Source organism: Anomalospiza imberbis, chromosome 2 (assembly GCF_031753505.1).
Source record: "Anomalospiza imberbis isolate Cuckoo-Finch-1a 21T00152 chromosome 2, ASM3175350v1, whole genome shotgun sequence".
Lineage (NCBI taxonomy): Eukaryota > Metazoa > Chordata > Aves > Passeriformes > Viduidae > Anomalospiza > Anomalospiza imberbis.
The window spans coordinates 53,011,242-53,033,177 of record NC_089682.1 but is presented as its reverse complement, the minus strand read 5'-3'; the positions used below and the strand labels follow the sequence as shown (position 1 = coordinate 53,033,177).

The 21,936-nt window shown below is 44.5% G+C and overlaps 1 protein-coding gene across 1 annotated transcript; it reads right to left on the bottom strand.

Annotated features, from left to right (window-relative positions):
• Positions 1–8,660: 8,660 nt before the first annotated feature.
• QTRT2 (queuine tRNA-ribosyltransferase accessory subunit 2) lies at positions 8,661–21,863 on the bottom strand. Its single transcript, XM_068181094.1, has 8 exons — positions 21,636–21,863; positions 20,585–20,640; positions 19,249–19,325; positions 16,442–16,651; positions 15,316–15,515; positions 12,664–12,815; positions 11,050–11,167; positions 8,661–9,999 (listed from the first exon to the last, which is right to left on the bottom strand). The coding sequence occupies exons 1-8, from the start codon at positions 21,830–21,832 to the stop codon at positions 9,738–9,740; spliced, it is 1,272 nt and encodes a 423-aa protein (XP_068037195.1). The 5' UTR covers positions 21,833–21,863; the 3' UTR covers positions 8,661–9,737.
• Positions 21,864–21,936: the final 73 nt, after the last annotated feature.

Here is a 21,936-nt window from a genome sequence, read left to right as displayed (position 1 = left end):
CCAGTATGAAAGATGTTTTTTTTTTTTTTTTTTCATCCAGGTTTTTTTCCTGGATGAAAAAACCAGACAAGTCCTGATGTACCGTAAGCTGGTCTCGTGTCAGGGCACTCTAATGCTCTTCCCCTCATATAGAAAAAATCTGGCATGGGCCAGAGAGCCTCAGCTTGGTTCTCTCATTTTGCTCCCTTGCTGTACTGGATCAGAGGCTTCAGCTCTCACTCCCAGGACCTGGCTTAGTTGTGCTGTCAGCCACGCTCGTTTGATAGCTTTGGGCATAACTCTGTGTGCTGCTCCTGCCTGTGTCCATGCCACAACTTCTCCATCTGGGAAGGGCTTCCTTTCTTTCCTAATATGAAGCCAAAGCCATTGTCCTCTGCCTCCAGAGCATATAGCAGAGCTCTAGCTGCTACTTTGGTTTGTCTGGGTTTTGGGAAGAGGATCTTGTGGAGAGCATGTGTCATTTGCCTGGGCAGGTGCCCTCCATACTGCATTGTAACTGCCTTAACCCAATAAAACACAAGTGTAATTGGAAGTTTTTGGTATCTTTGTGATTAATGTACCTCCTTCCATAAGCCTTTTGTCATCTGTAGCCCTCTTCACACTTTCCCTGTAAAAAATTATCATCTGCCTGGACATCCGCAAGAAGTCTTTATTATTACTTGCATTTTCCTTGCAACTGGGAAAGAAATCAAAGTCTGCTGTAAGCACTTCCAGCAGATGAATTCTGCAAATACGGTCAGTTTGTTTCCCAGCTACGCCAGGCAGACATGCAGCAGTGTTACTCATCTGCTCAAAGATGCTGGATAGCACGGGAGGCACTCAGCACACAGGATGGGGGAGGTATGAATTGAGTGAACCAACCTGTGGACAGATTGCCACTCCAGAAATTCTCATGAAGATGCTTCATAACAGAGATCACCAGTCCAGTTGCTTTATATAACCATTGTCATAAAGGAGGAAATGAAAAGAAAGATCTTTTAAAGGATGACTAGGTCAATTTCAAGACCTGGCCTAGCATCTCTCAGGAGTCAATTTGATCTTACTTGAATTTGAACTGGTTCTTCAAGGAGTGATCCCCAAGATGATTCAGGATAGAGGTAAGAGGTGTGGCAGAAAACTAAGCAGCATTTTGGTGTCCACACAGCTATAAGGGATGGGAAAAATTCTGTATCTAAACATATGGTCCTTTCTTTACTAAGATCTGAACTACCAGGTCACAGAACTGACTAGAGACAAAAAAAAAACCAAACCAAAACAAACAAACAAAAAAGGTCAGCACAATTATAAAATTACAATTATACACACAATTACAAAAACTCAACTCAGAACCAAAACAATCTCTGTCTCCCCCTCCCTCTAGTGCTGCTTGAGCACCATGCTCAGTTTTCCTCTGTCAATATGAACATAGGTGATCCCATAGAAAATGCCAAGGAACAGAAGCAATCAAACGTGCAAGCAGTTGATGCCCCTCCACCCTCTCCAGCAAGACAGTGAGATTGCTGAGGGCCCCCCAAGACACACCCCCACTCATTATTTACAGCAGAGTAATATTCATTCTCCTTTTCCAACTGCTCAATGTCTCCTACTAACCTTAATTTTCTACATTTTCCTCCTTGCTGTTTTGTTTTCCCTGCCTCCACAACTGGCTGGGAGAGGTGATCTGTGACGCTGTGCTCTGCGTTCTGTGGGGATTCATTTACATGCTGATATTCACATTAGAAAAGCCTTTGGATAATGCAGAAACCTCTCCTGCAGAGAGGAGAAGGGAGCTCAGAGGCAGCCACAGGTTGCTGTGGCAGCAGGGCTGGGCAGGTGTGCAGGTGCAGCACGGCGCCCTGCAGGGTGTGCTCACTTCCACCAGCCCCACCAGGCAGCTGGAATGGGACACCTCAGGTCCCCTGTGCTGGAAGACATTTGTAAACGAGAGAGCAGCCAGGAAGCAGCTCCACCATAGCTGAGGAGAGTTACGACCCTTTGGAGATGAAGGAGAGCTGGCAACACACGCTGGGAAGATCAGCCCCACCCCCCACAAGGTACAAGGCAGCCATCCAAGTACTGCCTGTCTAGACACATTTACAGCACGCCTGAGAAATGGACTGAAAAACACCATTTATCCCCTGCATCCACCATATCCCAGCTCACAGAGCCATGGGCTGTGGCTCAGCTGCAGGAACCCAGATGAATGAGCAACTGAGTTTACTATTCCACGTGTACCTGGGGCTCCTCATCTGTGACAGATGTGCCACATGTTGAACATGTTAAACTTCAGGTCTAGGACGAAAACCACAAGTAACCCAAGTTACTAAAATCCTAAATGGTACCAGGCACTGAACTGAAGCCATCCAGAGTTAAAACCAAAAGCTCTTATGTTGAGTTTTACACTGCAAAACACAGAGATGAAACCATAAAACACTCTACCTCATCAGAGGCACAAGAGGCACCAGATCACGCAAGAATCTTTAAGCAGAAGAGCACAGAGGTCCGTGGGCCACAAAACAAAACAATCTTCCTTGAAAAAAAAGCTGATTCCTGGAAAGGCAAGGAATTTATGGAGGAGGTGGGTTTCACCTGCCATCAAAGACCATTGCTCTGCAGGTGACACTGCTCAGTGAATATTCTGCAGGTACCTTGCAGCAGCTGTTGGACATGTTTTAACAGTCCCAACTACAGATATTAAAATCCACATTTGCCAGACTATGAGGACAAAGCAAAGCCTTGGCAGAAAAATCTCAGTTCTCCAGGTAGCCCTTCTTAGGTCCCTTAGGGGCAGGGCTGGCCTGGCCAGATACCAGCTGAGCTCAGCTGTACTCCACTGTGGGGCTAAGCACAGGGAGCTTCCCCCTTGGGAAGAGGAGGGAGTAAACCTGGAGTCTGCCTCTCTGAGTAGGTTTGGAGTGACAGGGGGTTCTCTGTTCCCAGCTGAGGCCAGCACAACCTGCCCAGGATGGCAGCTCCTCTGGAATACAGAGCTTGGCTGCAGCTTATCGCTGTTGCTGATGTTCTCTGAAGAATGTCTAATCAATGCCAGCATTTCAAGGAAGGATCAACAGCCTGCAGGCTGCTGATATGGTGACATTCAGAAAACTACAAATAGGAGTTGTGGACAACACAGAGGACACTGGTAGCAATCTGATTAGTTTAAGCTAAGTGTGTGATGGTTTGGTCACAAAGTGACTGACCCTGGCAGCCTTCAGTCTGCAAACACACCTGGCTGTGAGGTGTCTCATCTAACAAGAATGGTTCATCAGTTCTTTCTCTGACCAATGCAAGTATCCCAAATCTGCATGAGCCTTTGAATGAGCCACTGAAGTGAGTTTTTCCTTATCTAATGGTAATAATGAATTAACATTGACATAACAATGTCATCTCCTGGCAGCATTTTGCCACCTGCCTTATGAGCAAAGGAAGGCTCACAAGACTGTAGGAATTTCTAGGTATCAGTGACTCAAAACTGAACTTCTTCAAAGTCAGCATCAGCTGCTATGTACCTCTTGCTGAATGACATTGAACAGGATGTGGAAGATGCATCCCAGACCAATGCTGCCTTTCCATCTCAAAAGCCACTGATCCAGTTATCCTGTTACTCCCCAAATAGTCAATCTTAAGATATAGCAGTGACCTTTCTTGTTATGCCTTTCTGGCATCACTCATCCTGCCTTTCCTTGGTTCCTTACTGTCTCAAATGTTAGATCAGGAGCCCACCAGCTCTGATGCCAACCACAGCTTTCTACAACAGGGATGCATTTTCTCTGAGGCCCAGGCCAGGAATTCTCCTGAGCTTCCTTCATGATTCTGGAAGTGAATTTCTTCCTGCCTGACACTGGTCTTATCCCTGAATGCCTCTGGAAATGTGAGGCAAAGAAAACCCCTGGGGCCAAAGAAGAAAACAAACATAATTAAAAAATAATTTCAGTATAACGATTTAAGCATCTCAGTGAGACAAGCATCAGGCTTGTTGTATCTTTGGTGATGTGGGGAAGACCTTTCTGGCTTCCTGCCCTGGGCACTCTTGTCAGTTTTAATAAGTTTTACTGCGCAGCTGTGAGCATGGCAAATTGAACAGCCCAAATAAAGACCACTTTTCACCAGATGGAAGCACAAATACTGAGGGAATCACATTTCTTTCTGCCATCCTATGTCATGGCAGAAGGGCTGTGGTGCAGGTGGACTGCTCACCTTGCTATGCCTCAGCTGGGAGGCAGCAGCACTTCTGTCTCTCTGTGGGGGTGGGGTCAAGGGACATGAGCAGCTGGTTGATGCTACAGGACTCCCTTGAATATTTGTGATGGCACTGGCTGTGGGCAGCAGGGGAGCCAGGTACCAGAGCTGAGTCCAGCACAAAGTACCCCCATCAGCCTCAGCTCTGAAGGCTACCAGCATTACTCTGTGGCCTTTTGCCTTTTTGTAGCCATTGCTGAATTCCCTGAACCACAACAGAATGCTTCTTCCTCCTCAAGATGCGCACAAAACAAAGGATGGAAAAAGGCACATGCCAGGGCTTCTGCAACTTGATGTTGGCAGTGCTACCCACGGACATACTGCACAGCTCCCACTCCTCCCACTCCTTTTTTTTTTTTGCTGGCCTTGCCAAATCCTAGTCATCCTGTTTGCCTATGTTCCTTCCTCCCAGACACTCCATCTCCTGTTCCCTTTCTTGAAGAGGCTGCATCTCTTTAAAGGCTTCGGCTTCCTGCCAGTCTGTTCTCTCATCCCAGTTCCCTCAGCTTTGTCTGAGGAAAGCATCTGGCTTTCCTAAGGGCTGGTTTCTTCAGCTGTTTTTCAGCACATAGTACTACTGAAGTTGACATTACTTTGTAGATGGTTCCATTGTGGCCCAGGAAGGGCAGTATAAAAAAGCTCAAGACAGATTCGTAGACTCTGCTGACTTCCTGCAAGATGCTGGCTGCATCAATACCTCCCCTGATTACCTCATCAAAAGGCAAACCAGATGTTCTCCTGTGGAGGGAGGGAGCAGTGAGCACAAAGCATTGCTACAAAGCCACCTTCATGTCATATATTACAACACATCCACCAGCTCAGAAAGGCAACCAGCTCAAGACTACCAGGTGTCACACACAGAGCACAGGAATGGGTCCAGGAACTCTGGTCAAAGGACCTTGGAACCCTCCTTTCTTTGTGAAAGTCTGTGCTGGGCCATTGCATATAAGGGCCATTGGTTTTAGATCTTTTCTTGATCAGCACCTTGCAAATCTATCAATTCTGCATGTACAGGCAGTAAGATACATCTTGTCCGGCAGAGCCACTGGCATGAACCACTGCCATTGCCTTTCCCAGTGCACTGGCCACTCCCTTGAGCCAGAAAATGCCTTACACAGTAGCAGAAGCATAGGGACGACAGAAGGCTGGTTAATCCTGAGCTGTCTGGCAGATCCAAATACCTTTGTTTATAATTTATTTACCTTTGGTCCTCACTAAACAGATTCCTAGATTTTTGGGCTTCAGAAGCTTGAAATAATCCTGGTTAACCACATAACCCCTTCTCATCCAAAACTGCTTCCCAAAGAGCTCTGCAAGACATTCAGACACACAAATAGCTGAGAACAGACCAGGCTTTCTCCAAAGATTTTGTAATGATGGGCAATAAGCAAGGCCAGGAGCTGGAGGAGTTGTGTCAGAAAAACGACAGAGCATCCCACTGTGTTGCACCTTCATGTGACCAATGTAACTGAACATACAGACAACAGATGTAGACCTAACCAGGCAGTCCATCATCACCTCATTGTGAGGCAGGAAAGGTGTTGCTTTTCCAAGTCAATATGTTCCCAGGGAGGAGACTGTGTACTCTGACAGACGCCGTTCACATTGGCAACATCAACAGGGAAGCAAGAACATTTTACTGCATCATTTTTATGCCAGCACCAACTTTGCCAGTCTAGATCCAACTTTTTGAAGGAATTTAAATGCATTACCTTTTTGTTTGAAAAGTCCTGTCATGCCTATGGAATGTGCACAAGAAAGGATGGTAACGTGCTTAAACATCTTTAATAGTCCGAAGGAGTGCTGCATTACCAGAAAAGAGATGAGGTCCCTAGTGAATTATGTAGATCACTCCAGAGTAGTACAAATAAAACCATTAAACTGGTCTGCACCATCTTCTATTTCGTGCACGCTTTCCACATCACAGAGGAAACAGCTCTGAAATTACTGAGAGAAGGGTTTAAACATTTTATTGGAGCCCTTTGTCTACCACCTCAGGTTGTGAATCAAAAACTAACAGGGTTTGGGATGAAGGGAAAAAAAAGCTACTCAATGCTTAAAAGCACCTCTGAAACATACCTGGAACTAAATTTTCTATGCATAAAAATCCCATGATCTGAAAACCCACTGGACCTTATAGATGTAGAAATAAATTGAATACCCTGCTGGAACATTTCCAGTCTTGGGCAGCTCCTGTGATCCTGCAGAGCCACAGAGGAGCAGACCTAGAAACTGTCAGACAAGGCTGGAGATACACTGTGTGTGTCCTGGACACTGTGTCCGTGTGATTTAGAGGATAGAGTGGATAAACAGCGGGAAGGGGGTGGGAAATTACAAACCTGAAGGAAAGGAGAAGACTTTTTTATAATAAGATAATTTGATTTTTTTTTCCTTAGTACACTTCAAAGCATACCTTTGAAACTGCTACAGGGTCTGCAACATTAAAATAGCTCAGGAAGGAAGAAGTTACTGAGTAGAATACTGATGAAGTGGTCAGAAAGACACAGGCCTTAACATGAGACCCTGACAGTTATTCTCATCAGTGAAAGGTTTTTCTTTATTAAGGGGAAGATTACACAAGAAGTTGCTAAGGAAAAGATATTCAAGGGTCTAGTGTTTTTGTAACACACCATCTCTTTTGTATTCTGCTCTGCTCTTTTATATTCTGCCCTTTGGGGATGGATGGCAGTCAAGGATGTTTTTGCAGTCTTCTGTGCTTAGTGAAGTTAATTTAGCACAGACATTTTTCCACTCCTTATTAATTTCAATTTTCACTTCTTCATGGAAAGTTTAGCTTTCTTCATGCAGTTTTCATCCCCATATTAGGGCAAAAATTGTGTTTTTGAAAGAAATTAGATCTCTGCCTGGAAATAAATTTTAAAACTTTCTAAGCATGAAAAATGTGGCTGATTTTTTACAGTGTGAACTAAGGGGACTGACATGTTGAGAAGTTGTATAAATAGAACACATTAAGATGGTTTCAGGGTTAGTCATGTTTGTAACTGTGTTCATTAGATACTGAATGATGTAGCTGGTCAAATTCTGCCCAGTATAAAATGGTTTACTTTGTGCAGCCATGGTACACAGGTGCACACACATAAAAGCTAAGCAGAGAACTGTAACAGGAAAGCCTAATGGGTAAGACTGAAAAAAAACCCATAACACAGCAGTATGGAAGGACTGGAAAGCCAGAGGAAGAGAAGGGTTATTGAGAATAGCATGTTACTGGCACTTAGCTTAGCAGGCCACTAAGATCCCAGTACAGCTACATTTATCTCCTGAGGACATCCAAGCTGAGAGCTAAAAAAAAATTAATAAATCCAAATGATTCATAGAGGTGGGGCAGGACGGGGAGACTGACTGCTCACAAGTAGCCCTCAAAAGGTGTAAGACAGCAATTCCAAAACTAGCAGTAAGGTTTTCAACCTAAGAAGTATGCAGGAAATAGTGAGGACACAAACACCAGTACTCCTTGTCCTGTGTGTCATCCCAGAGCATCTGTGACTGATCTGCTGGACACAACCATTGTGGTGCCCGAGGGCTGGGCTGACTCAGGCATTTTGGTGATTCAATATGTGGTTACAGGAATGTCAGTGACTGAGAAGTCTCAAAACCTGTCCCTTCCCAAAAGATTTTGCACTGCAACATTTTAGAAACAGGCACCACAGAAACAAGCATTGCAAGGTGCCATGCACTACTACTGCATTCCTCTTGAAAGAAACATAAACCATTTTTGTTTCATTAGAACTCCTGCCCTTTAAGTTAGGCAGACCTTCTACCTCATGCTGTATACCCAGGACACCATCTCCAAGTTTCCCAGTGCTGCATCAGTTTTAACAACCACAAAGCACTACTTGGAGTGAGGACGATAATTCTGTATTTTATGTAGTTTCTGTGGCTGAATCATTCTCTGTAATCTGTCTGAAGACAACAGTAGAGCAGTATTTGCACCATTTCTTTAGGATCCTGTGGAACAGAAGTGTAGTTAGTGCAACAGAGTGAATAAGGCTGGAATGGTAAAAAGGTGTATGACAACCTTGTGTAGTTGCCCAAAGAGACAGATAAACTAAAAACCCCTTATACTCTATGGTAAAATCATTCTGATGGGAGGTACTAAAATCTTAAAAGTATTGCAGAAATTGTGAAGAGCAAACTACAGATAAATCCTTAATGGCTTTTTAAGGCCATTAAGTGTAGCATTTTTTCAACCTTAATTAAGGTAGTAGAGCTCTTATGGGGAGAGGGACAGGCAGCTGTCTTCAACAGTTCCAAGTCTATGATGACATTCTTTTGAAGCAAATTACTTGGAAACCTGCTTCATGGCAGGATCCTACTCCTAAATAATGTCCTCCATCAGGCTGCTAGGTCAAGTTTTCAGGAGGTATCTTCTTGAGTTCAAATACTCTGGTACACCACTTCTGTCACACATTGAGGAGCCAGTGTAACAAATAATAAATTTATTTTATTGTTGCTTTGTAATATAAAATGATTAAATCCAAGATTCCACAGTAAGAGGCTGTTAAAAAACCCAACTGAGTAAGAGAAATGTAACATAACTAAGTCATATTTTAAAACAAGGACCCACCAGAACGTTTTCTAAAAGTCCTTTCCTTTGACACTTCCCTTCCACAGCTCCATCTCACAGTGACATTTGTGTAGCCTGCTCTGTGACCAGTGCTAGGGTGGCTGGAAAGAATGGTACAGACATTGTCACCCATGTGCTAACACAGGAGTGAAATCTGAAAAAAAATGCACAGAGTTAAAAAAAAGTCCTACAGCAGGACATGGATTAAACACTTTCTCTTCTCTCTGGCTCTAATGTCACTGAATGGGACTCCTGAGGCAGGGGTGTTCAAGGCCAGGCCGAGGTGGCAGACTTCTTCCAGGCCCAGAGAACATTCTGCACTGCAGGTGGCCTGAGAGAGGAGTACACACATAGTCCCTGGTGCCACTGGACACAGCAGCACTTCCAGTCAGTTCTTTCCAAGGACACATTGTAGCTGGCAATGGCTACAAGGACAGTGTGTTAGACTGAGGTGGGATTTCTCACCAAGGAGATACATGATGAGAGACTAGGACACCACTAGGTTTTTCTAGAAAAATAATTACTGTCGGGTATGAAACAAGAGTCCCAAGCAGCTGCTGAGTCTCCAGGCAGCTGGATTAATTTTAAGTACATGCCCTGCTTTTTCCTCAATCACAAGTTCAATTACTCTGTCCTTGCACATGGGAAACCAACAGTGAGTATTTGAAAACAAACCTATCCATACTGGTCTCACTGGTGAACTGTCCAGGCTCTTCCATCCACCAAGAATGCACCAAGCCAATTAACCAAAAGAGTCGTTTGAACAAGATCATCCTTCCCCACCAGGAAGTGAGATCTCCTTCAAATGTCTCCTTCAGGTCCCTCCAGGAAAAAAAAAAAGGCATTTTAGAGGCATTTTGCTACTGACAGGTCTGCGTGATACAGTCCCACTGGATGAGGATGCAGCCTGCAGCCTCCTCTGTCCTCTCTGAGCTCACTGGCTCAGCGTCGCGTTTGCCGGGCCTTGCAGCGCCTGCCTGAAGATGAGCTCCTTGAGTTGGTCCAGTTTACTGTCCCTCAAGGCATCCCGAACGGCACTGAAGAAACCAAAGTAGTGCTGGAAGTTGTGCATCATGAGCAGGACACCGGCCAGCAGCTCGTTGGTCACCAGGAGGTGATGGACGTAGGCACGAGTGTGCCTCTGACAGCAGTAACAGCTGCATCCTTCCAGCAAAGGACCAAAATCATCGTGGTACCTACGAAGAAGCAATGTTGGGTAACATCAGAGCTAAGAAGAGCCATCCAAGCAATAAAGAGTTCCCCTGTAACCACCTGGCCTTTTGCAGGGACCTGAGCTTTTAAGTCCTGAGGTCCTTAATGCAGATTTGCTGACAACTCAGACCTGTACCACTGGCACAAAGGACATCAGATATCAGAGATGGTTTGGGTTGGAAGGGACCTTAAAGATCATGTAACTCCCACACCCTGCCATGGTGTGGGACCATGGCTGCTGAAACCCCAAGCCTCCTCATGCCAGAACTCACTTCAGAGCCCAAAGGCCATACATTTAAGTCAGAATAACTCTGACTATATCGCAGCTAACAGCACAGAGAGGCCTCATCTGTGCCTTCCCTGGCAGAAAAGCTGTAGTGCAAGACAGCTATCACACAATTTTATGAAGGAGAAAGCCACCAAAACCACAGATTTACTAATCCCACTATTCACAAAACAGTATTCCACTCTACTGTGAGATGCACCATTTCACAGAGAGAGCAAAGCAACACAATTGTCTACTCTGCCTGGAAGTAGCTGTGACCAAGAGAAAGAAGGACAAGTCGTAACAGTGGCCAAAGTTTTTGTGAAGTATCCAGAAACAGCAGACCTGCCCTGCAGCTGCCCAAACTGAGTCAGAGAGTAGAGGGTCTCCACAGTTTAAATAAAATCTAGTATATGAAGATGACCCAAGTTAGATGTGGAAGACCAAAGTGATTCCCAGACCACCTCTGTGAACCTATGGTCTTTCAGCTGAGACATAATTATGACCACAGAATGTTTGCTGAATAAATGATCACAAACCCCCTAGGTCAGGCAAAAAAGAGCACTTTCAGAGACAGGCTGTTGCCTGATAACAAGCTAGAATGCTTGTCCAACACTCTCCACTCAGGGTCCAGAAGTATTCTCTTCAACAGCTTCATGTTTTATGAAGTCTCTCATCCAGCTGCTGACCAGTTGCAAATAAATACAGAGGACTAAAGCATCATATTTAGTCATACAGCTGCAGATACCCTCTTCACAAACTCACATACTTTTTATCCTTCAGAGATATCTCAAATGGTGTCATTTCTGGGTCAGCTTTGGAGACTCCCTCCTGGTCTTCTTGAGCACCATTCTTCTCCAGGTCCTGGATCCCATTTTGTGTTAAAACTGATTAAATTAAAAAGACAACAGCCTTAGAGCAGAGTGCTAGAGCAGATCAAGGGCAGCAACCTTAGAGTAGATATTTCTGCTACTTTCTTGCCAGCTGGAAACTCCTGCAACAAGTTTCTACCTCTTTTTTTCTAGAAAGCAGATATTTTACTTTAATTGCTGTAGATTAGTTAACACAAATACAGTTTTAGATTATCAAAACAGCAAGAGACAAGTGAAAACTAATCAACTACAACTAATCAAAAGTTAGAGCTGAAACAACAATATAACTTTTTGCTGCTCTACTGAGCTGAATTCTTTATAAAATGTCAGAAGTATTTTGTCTGAACTGCAAGCTGAATAGAATGCAATCACCTGAACAAATGGATTTTATTGAGATTTTGTTAGAGTAGACAGGCAACTCATCTGCATTCAGTCATTCTACTTTCCATGCTGTGATCACTCAGGGATTTAGATGCCTCTTGTTTTTAAAACAAACAAACAAACAAACAAAAACTGGAATCAAAAGAGGCTGGCAGCACTGATTCAGAAGAGGTGGTTCCATACCTGCCTTTTCAGCATCTATCTGAAAAATAAAGAACCATCCCATGCTTTTATAGGTTTGCATTTTTAAAGTTTGTTCTTAAGGAGAAGGAGACGTATCTTTAAATACCAATATTACTGTTTACATAATCTATGCCTACCATGTTTAAAACAGACACAGGACAAAACCACTTTACCACATTACTCAGAGCCTTATAATTTAAGAATAAAGTAAGACAAGATAAAGAACAACAAACAAAGAAAAGGGTTAAAAAATAGCAGCAAGCACAAAGAAACAAGATGTTCTGTTCTATTCAGCTGGCTCTGAATTATCCAGGCATGAAAAGCCATTAGGTTCTACCCAAGAGAAAAAATGTGAAATGTTTCCCTGTATTAAAAACATTTAATAGGCCAAAACAAAACAGCTGCTTGAAACACATTTGATAGGTGCTTTAATGGATGATACACATTCCCATCTCACAGTGTAATGAACAGAGCATTTTGGTTTTGATATAAGCCTATGAATGCAAGGATAGAGAGGAAAACTGCCCAAATAAATGGGAAACTTTTGACAGCTAGAAAAAAAGAACTTCAAAATTCTATTACTACAAGAGACACATATTAATTTAATTCTAGAGATCACTTAATAGGTCCAGCCTTCACTGTTAATGGTAACAGAAAATTTGCCAATGGTGTCATACTAAAACTCTATTCAGGAGGTGTTTAAGAAATACTTAATCATCATATTTTGGCTAAGGAGACATTCAGAGTCCTCAAGTTTTACTAAACAGATATCACACCAAAGCACCCCGCCTTCAAAAGCAACACGTGGTAGTGGGATCCCACGTTTTCCAGTGGCCACTGCACTTATCTCAGGAACAAAGCCCTCAAATACAGAATTCCTTCCAATTATGAATTATGCTTACCAAAATATAAAATGCAAAAACGGTAACAACCCTCAAGAAGCCTACCTGTTGCTTCAGGATCTGGATGGCAGTTGTAACTGAAAACCAAGGCACAGCCTCGCTCCGTCACTTGGAAGGGAAAGAAGCTCTCAAAAATGTCCACTCCCCTTTCAATGCACTCAAGTACCTCATCTGGTTTGCCTACACCATGAATGATTCTGTAGGAGACACACAGAAGAAAAATCTACAATATTCTGAGCAGAAGCAAGCAGGTACCTGAAGGAAGACCTCCAGGCCATGTGCAGCACATGTGGCTTATCTCTGCAACTGGTAACAGTCATCACTCAGAATTCCGTGTGCTTCTGCTTCCCCACCTCCAACATATCCAGTACATAACAGGCTTTTCATTATTTGCCCTTTGGAAGACAGCAATAATCCCTCATTTACTGTGGAAAAACCCCACTCTGTTCATTGTCTTTGAAGTGATTTGTATGTGATTTCTTTCATGTACACCTAAATACCATTAGATTCATCACATCTGTGCCATAGAACAGATATTTTCCTTAATCATGTTTGTGCCCCAATGAACTACCACCTCGCAGACACATGGACCCTTTTGCTTGTTAGCTGTTTAAAAAGAGTCTCAACAGAGACAGCAGTAGATTGCTGGTTAAAGATACAAGTCCTTCAGGTGACAGACACATCCTATTGCACTTGGAAAACTGCCTGAGGGAGAACATACTAATGAAAAACATCATTAGAAAGAGAAAACCTCCTTGCTTTAGTCTTCCCTTCTCTTTACACTCAACCTGCTCAGACGATTTACCCAAGAACGTGGGCTGTAACATCTCCTGAGACATGGCATTAAGAGCCAGGAAGAGCCTGGCTGGATTGCCATCAGTGGTAATAGAGATCCTGCTGGCAGCCAAATTTAGTTGGCAGCTTCACCGAGGGTGGGTGAAGTGTAAGAGAGTAGAGCAGTGCCTGCTCTCCTGCAGGTGCACAGGCTGAAAGCAGTAGAAGTTAATGTAGGGCAATGAGCTAAACAGATAATTAGGAAAATGCACAGGGGCTGATAAATGAAGTCACAAGGTGCCATTTTTAGTCACTTTTCTAAGTACTCCAATTAAATTGATGAGCACAGAATAAGGATAGGAGAAGTTTACAGCATGAGTGTTTTATGTTTCAGGTTCCCATAACAGGGAGAAAATGAAATGCAAAAGTCAAAACAGTAGCGCTGCATATATGATCAAAGCCTTGCTGAAACTCATCTGCGCACAGGTAAGGACAAACATTTGTTCTTGCAAGGGTTCCTATGCTACTGGAAAGGAACACAAATTTTATCAAGAGACTTCAGCCCCTTTAGGTACATGAAAGGATTCTTCATAAAGAGTACACTCATAAGATCATTTTACCATCACACAAAAAGCAGCCACCTCTTGAGTGAAGCACAAAACGTGTTTGTCTTCTAGAGAATTTCATGCTGAGGTAGAATAGAGCTGAAAAACAACTTCTCCAGCCAGAATGGCAAGGGTGATTCAGGAGCAAGGACTGCCTGAAATTCACGTGAGGCACTTCCAAGACTCCCTGGGGCTAACCAGCTCTCTTCCTATCAAGAGGTCAGAAACACTTGTCTTAACAAGACAAGCAAACTATTTGATAGATGAGGCAGATGCACTGGTAGACACTGAGGTTAGCTGAGCAGATTGGACTCTAATGCTCCCAGGGGATCTTTCAAATAGCTCAACACAGCAAGCTTCCTAATTGTCAGGAAAATTCAAACCCCAGGCACCCCTAAGCAAGAACAAGCTGCAACACCAGACACAGTACTCTTGCATTTAATTTCCTTTTAAACACCATTCAGTCAGAGCAATGCTCTGCTAGTAGAGGGAAGCAGGAACATAATGGAATGCCTCAGACATTCTCTCCAGGAAATGATGAAAAAAGCAACAGTATTGTTTCTGTAGCAGTTGCTCTGGTAAGAACAATCCAGTGAGCTCAAACCAATAAAGAAAACCCTACACTTCTGAACCACTAGCAAATATTAGCACACATTTTCAAGAAGTCTTTAGTTACTGTTAGTCAGTTATAAGGATCAAGAAAACTGCTGCTCCTGACCAGTGCTCGGAATGGGTCTGATGGGGACAGCTAACAATTCAGATATGCAATAAGCCCCACACTGTCCAAGAAGAGAACACCACTGTTCTGGGCCAGCCTGTAACACCCTGGCTAGTGCACAGGCTCAGTGCCTCACGTCCTAGGACAGAGCTGGCTACCAAGATTGTGTAGCAAGCACTGGCTGGTTCTGCCAGCACCCCTCTCTGCCATCCACCATCTCAGGCCAGACAGAACTGCAAACATGACACTTTTACTGAGAAGTCCCTGCAAAATACCTTGATAATAATGGTTTTGTTTGAACTGAACTTCAAGTAAACCATGGCCTCCAAATGCAAGTAACCCTGATATATCCTACCTGTAACTCTTCCTCAAAACTCTTCCTCAAACCCACAGTATGAGCAAAGCCTGGTGCCAGTTGCAGCTAAAAACTAAACAAGTGTTGAAGACTGCAGCCTGACAATGGCAAAACTTATGCAGCCTGGCACACACAGAGCTGTGCAATACAGTGATTATTTCCTACAGAGAAACTGCACAGCAGCCTGTAGATGCTCCTCATAATACGACAGATGGATTTCTTGGGATGTTGCCCACACAACTTACCTTGGTTTATCCTCTGGCAGCTCTGCTGTGACAGAAGCTATCAGTTTCAACTTGGTCTCCTTGGCCATGGCATTTCCCTGGAAGCCATCTAGCAGAAAGCCACCCACAGGCCGCTTGGCAGTCTCCCTGGCTGATCTCAGCCTCTCTTCCAAGATATCTCCACCTTCAATTGCCCCAAACATTACACTTCCTTGTAGTTCCTGTCCCAGGAGAAAGCTACAAGTGTTAGAGCATGCTCTGCCAAAGATATGAAAGACATCTCACAGCCCAGACTTCAGATGCCTGCTACTTAAGCCCCACATTCCCAGGAACTTGCCAGAACCACAGGGCTTCATCTCATGCAAGACTATTCCCCACACAACACCGTGAAGTCCATGTGTCAGAAATGGGACTAGTAGAGACAAGATTCTGCTCCTTGCCTTAACACTAACTCACTGAGAGTTTTGATGCCACTCTTCCCAAGGCAATAACCTACACAAGGCAATAACCATACAACATCTTTGTACATGGCTTTTTATGGATGGGGTCTCAGCAATGGATGTGTTAGTGCAAAATACAAAGTAAATGCCATTATCCTGGCTCTCAGACACCAGATGTCACAGGGAATTCCCTTTCAGAAGATACAAACACCAACTCCTGTCACCTGTTTTCCCTTGTAGTGCAGACTCAGATGTCTCCTTTCACTAAAAGGGAGGGAAGTTTCAAAGCTGCTGGAAGAAATACTAATTCTATCAAATCCTCCCTCACTTGGAACCAAGGGGACTTCACAGCAAAAATATGGGTTTTCTCAATCTGAATAAGAAGATCCCACTTTGACAATGCATCTAGCAATAAGGTGAGTGAAAGAAATGCATCATAACCCAAAAGCAGAAAGAAAAATCCTAAAATGTAGTTCTCCTCAACGAGTAGAGATGAGGGGTGATCCTGGTGCAGAAGACAATTTACTAAGGAAGGAAGGAAAACTCACTGTACTACTGGTTATCCCTCACTCTGGACTGTAAGCTGGGCATTCTCTGATACACATGGGACAAAACTTCCTACTCCAATTTCCTGGGGCTGGTCCAGGATGTAGTACAGACCAAGAAGCACTTGCAGGGATATTGCCTCAGTATCTTGGGGACCTTACCGGTGATTTTTCTTGCAGCTGAAGGCATATATCCAAGAAAGAAAGTGACCTATCCACAGACTTCTTGGCTCTTTTTCTGCCAGCTTCCCCAGAAATGGTGTCTCCATCAGAGATGCACTGGAACCAGTCTGGCTGGATGGCCCGCTGGATGTCCATGAACTTGGAAGCTGTCATCTCCATGCGCCCTGAGCTTCCCCACAGGGAGACCGTCTGTACAGGAAGAACAGGGATGAACAGCAGTAGCAAAGGACAGCATATCTTAAGGGTGAAAGGAGAGAAGGAATTGGTCTGGTGAAACACCAGCTACTGCAATGTTAGCTCATTAGATAAGTTCCCCTGGAGCATGGCTCAGACAATCAGCTGCATTTGGCACAATGAATGAAAGGAGATAAATGACTGAACTGGAATTTCTAGGATACTCTTTGGTGAAACCATCCCACTCTAACACTCACTTCTCCATATTTAAAAATCCAAGACAGAGCAGCTGGCCTCTCATCACACAAATTAGTGGAAGAATTGGGAAAAAAAAAGAGAAGCTTGAATTACCACTGAACTTGTTGTCAAGTAAGCAAAAGCTTATAAAAAGCAGCAAAGGCTGCAATGGCAAATACAACTTGCTAGTTTTCTGTACAAAATGCAAATCCAAGAAACTACTTCCTCTTCTGAGCACTTAACTCACAGAACACACGTGAATGTATGTGTTTATATAAACCATGCAGACTGGGAAGAATACAAAAGCTTGTTAAGCACTCAATCTTAGAAGCCCATGTCATTTCAGGTGCCAAATCCAGCAACTCTAGAAGGCACTGAAATACCCAAACTGAGCCAATGTAAGGAATGGCACGTGCTCATTAGGATTTCACACGTGGTCTTCCCTGTCTCTTCACAAGCTTCCCATCCTGCCAGCACACATGGGACCCCATCTTCCACCGTTACTCTGAGACACCCTCAAAAGAATTTACAGCAAGACAAAAGCATATGGAGAGGGAGGTTATCTTATCTGAACACCTCCAGGCTAGCAGATGTCACCATTCAATTCACTACACATTCAGATTCATAAAGTGTTCACATTTTAGCCTACTTTGCAGAATCTGGAGTGAGTGCAGCCTGGTCACTGCTTTGGTTGTATTATTGTTAGGCTTGTGAAACTGCTGCTCCAAAACTTTAAAGGGGTATTCAAGTAGGTTAAGTAAAGGGCTTGAGTCCTTCAGAAGTCAGCTCTTTTCATCTGCAATTCTGTTCATTTTTTTTAATGAGAAAGGGTTTTCAGAAAAAGCATATAGCTTAGAGTGTTATGGGCACTTTTTAGGGCCTGAGGGTATAAACACATTCTCCTAGCCTATGCCAGACAGACAGATTAAGCAGAGTAGTTCTCATGTATACTAATTTGCAAACTGAATTTCATCAGCAGATGCAAAAAATATGAGCAATATGAGCAGAAGCCTTTTTTTTGGTCTGGTCTCCACAAAGACCCAAAAGGATTGCACAAGTATACCACATGCCTGTTGTCCATCCATCCAACCTGATTACTTCTGGCCTTATCAGCCAATTTCACCAAATTTGTATAAAACCACAAGTCTCCAAAGCAATAAAATTTTTTGCAAATTTCCAACTAAAAAAAAAGAGCAACTCCAAAAGGAGTTCCAAAATTTGCACCTACAGAAAAACTGAAACACAGCAGCTGTATGTTTTCCTGCAGCAGCATATTGTTCAGACAGTACCTGCTGCCTCTTACTGTGAGACCATCAAGAACAGCTGATGAAGGCAGACAGAGGAAAGTCAGAGTTGTCTGAGCCAAAGGGCAGAGTGTAATCACATCTAGGTACCTTCATTCTGTTCTCGAGAGGAAAAAAAGCTGCTTTAATAAATAGAATAGCCATGCAGCTTAGAGAGCTGAGCATTATCCTGTGATTATTTAAATCCAGCCAGTGGTAGGCTTTCTGGCACAGAGCTTTCTGTCTCATTGCTTTCAAAAAGCTTTCACAAGTATCTGTCAGCACAGATCCAGCTGCAGGAGGCCTTACAACAAGGTGACAGATATCTTCACCAGCTTATTTAAAAAGCCCAAAAGTCTCTGAATCAAACTCCCAACACCCAGGTTTAGATTGCTGCTCTCACCTCAAAGCTGCACAACAGTGGGACAAGCTTCAGGTAATTCCTTCCCTGCACAGAGACAGGACTCAGCCTGGATCCCAGGAGCGAGGAATATACACTAATAGCTGTCTGGCAGGAGTTATCCTCTTTCACTCAGTGACCTTCCACCAATTGCGGCCATACCCAAACAGCCCTTGAGACTGACTGTATCTGAGCAGGAGCCAGGAGCTCCAGCATGAAGCTGTGTCAGGCAGCAGGCATGTGTGGATTGCACAGCAGTGCCTGTGGGGTGCAACAGGCAAATGTCTGCAACTATGCACCCCTGGATTGCTGAGCCACCCTCCTGCAAAAATTCTGATGTCCTTCCCCTTTGTGGGCCTGTAGCAGGCTGTGTGTAAATACACACACAGGGGGTCAGATTTACTGCTTATCAGTGGCATAAGCATAAGCTTGTACTGCAAATATGCCAAAACACAGGCATTTTCTTTTACTGCCATTTAAACCACAACAGCAGGGAACATGCTGCCAAGTAAGAACATGTACAGCTTCATTTAGTTGGAGGTATGAGCATGTAAATGACAATCCTCTTTGTGCAAAGATTTATTTTGCTACTCTTGTGGCTGTCTGAGCACACCCACAGAAATAAAGGGAGGACTGGCAGATTTCTTTTGGGAATGTAGGTGGACCCTTTCAAGTCTTTACAGCTACTGTACCTTGTTAGTGTTGTAGCCAGAGGGGCAGGGAGTGACTGGGTCATGAAGAGAGCAGTAGAGCACAGCATCTGGCATACCTGAAAACAGAGAGACAGATCCAGAACAGAGTTTCATGAACCAAAGCAAAGCTAAGGCAAAGATGTGGCTTGCAGATGTGCAAAAGGGAACAGGGTATTGTCCCCCACACAAATACATCCATTCTGACGAAGAAAATATTGTTCATCTACCTCTCAGCACCAAAGAAGACAGACTTCTTCCCCAGCTTGACTAACTGTCTGGAGAAGAGTGCTGCAGCAGGACAAACCATGGAACAACACCCTTTGGTTCTGCAACCTGCATAGCTGCTTTGGGATTTATTTCTGTTACTTCTTGATTAACAGTCCACCTATTACAATTTTTCAGACCCAACAGCTGACTCACTTGACTACCCAACTGATAACTGATACACTGGAGACATCTGACACTTGACACAATCCAAACCAGCAGCAGTCCCAAGCCTAGAACTTTTAAGGAAGGACAAAGTAGAATCATAGAATGGTTTGGGCTGGAAGGGACCTTAGAGGTCATGCCTCATGGGCAGGGACACCTTCCACTAGACCATGCTGCTTAAAGCCCTATCCAACCTGGCCTTGAACATTTCCAGGGATGAGACATTCACAACTTCTTTGGGCAACTTGTTTGAGTGGCTCACCACCCTCATAGATATGAATAGGAGAGTGAGAGAACATATCAACTACACAAATGAGAAATTTATCATCCCTGCTGGACTAGAGGTTTCAAATGTCAGAAAGCTAGACAGTATGTCTCTGTGACATACAGCCTTCTCTTCAGAGAAAGTCACTGAATGTGGTAGAGCCTCCAGGAAGTCCCAGACAAAGACATTTTTCAATTTTTCTTGAAGGAGTAATTTGCTCCAAACAGGTATGGTTTCTTGAAATTTGGATGCAAACTTCCTTTGGAAAGCAAAACCATATTTTTTTTATATGTAATGAAAAGCATGTCCCAAATTTTTATGTGCTTTTTAAAAAACGAAAACAAACAAAACAAGCTTAGGCAACTTTTTTTTTTCTTGCAAAATGTTCTAGATTCCACACAAAGACCTGTCTGTAATTTATAGAAATTACAGACACATCATCGCTCTCTAGCCTGATTGAAGGGTTTTGGGCCATACTAGTGGCAACACACAATTTCAACTCTTCCCTAGTGCCACTTTGAGTGAGAAAATCCCTAAATGTGCAAAGCCCACATCTTTCTGCCTCCTATACTACCTGAACATGTTCTAGTGGGATCCACCTGTATTATCTCTCAGCTATACAAACAAATACTTGTACTTTACCCATAAATTTTGCAGCTCCTTCTTTATACTCTTCCAGGACATCATGAATTTCTGCCCTGCAATCCAGATATAGGAACATATTAACTAAGCAGACAACTGTCTAGAGAGACTGGTGGTTTCATAACTAAGGCTTTTTTCCCATACTTATGCACTGTCTGACACTGAGCTGGTATTTGCCATCCAGCTGTCAGGCAGTGAAGCAGGGACAGATGGAATGAAATGCCAGAGTCGCAGAGCTCTAGAATCACAGCTCATAACCTGGGGCACTCATAGTTCTGTGGCAAAAAAGTGAAGTTTTCACCTGCACTGACCAGGGACCATTGACTTGATGGAGAGCATGAAGCTGTACTGTGACTTTTTGGGAAGCATCACTAATGTGTCCACATCATTCAACAACTGCATAAGCTTCACCACGTTAATCTTTCCTTTCAGTTGCAACTTAACTAGTTTTGAGAGTTAGTTGTTGCTCCAGTTTTACATTAAATATCTTCAGGTATGGGGTACCTACCACCTCTCTGGGCAACCTGGTCCAGTCTTTACCCTCATTACAAGAGATACCCTCTTAGAGTTTAAACCCATTACTTCTTATCCTACCACAACAGGCTCTGTTAAAAATCTGTCTCCATCTGTCCTATAATCCTCCTTTAGGCATCAGAAGACTGGCAAAAGGTCTTCCTGGAGGCTTCTCTTCTCAGGCTGGACACGCCCAAATCTCTCTGCCTGTTGTTACAAGAATGATGCTCCAGCCCTCTGAGCGTCTTTGTGGTGCTCCAAAGGACCTGGTCCAACAGGCCCACATCCTTCTCATGTTGCGGGCTCCAGAGCTGGATGCAGCTCTCTCGGTGGAGTGTCACTAGAGCAGAGGGGCAGAATCACCTCCCTCGCCCTGCTGCCCACCTCAGGATGACTGTGAAATCACCTCGATGGGTTTGGCCTAAATACGCTAAAAATCACGCAGCCCTCCAGCTCCCTCCCCCTCACCTGGCCTACCCCGCCCCGGCACGTCGCTCGGCTGGGCGAGCAGGGCCCCCGGCCCGGGCGCGGTACTCACAGGGCGGGCAGGGCGATGTGCGCCACGCCGGGCACGCCGCGCACCTCCCGCAGCGTGTCGTGGGTGAGGTGCGGCGCCGCGCCGGTCCGCGTGTACAGCAGGCAGCCGGGCAGCGCCAGCGCGCCGGCCCCGCCGCGGCCCAGCCCCGCCAGCGAGCCCAGCCGCCCGCCGCCCGCACCGAGCAGCTTCAGCCTCATCCTCGCCCCGCGGCGCCGGCGAGGGACGCGGGGAACGGGGGCGCGGGGAACGGGGACGCGGGGAACGCGGGCCGCCCCTTCCCGCCCCGGCCCCGCGCCGGGCG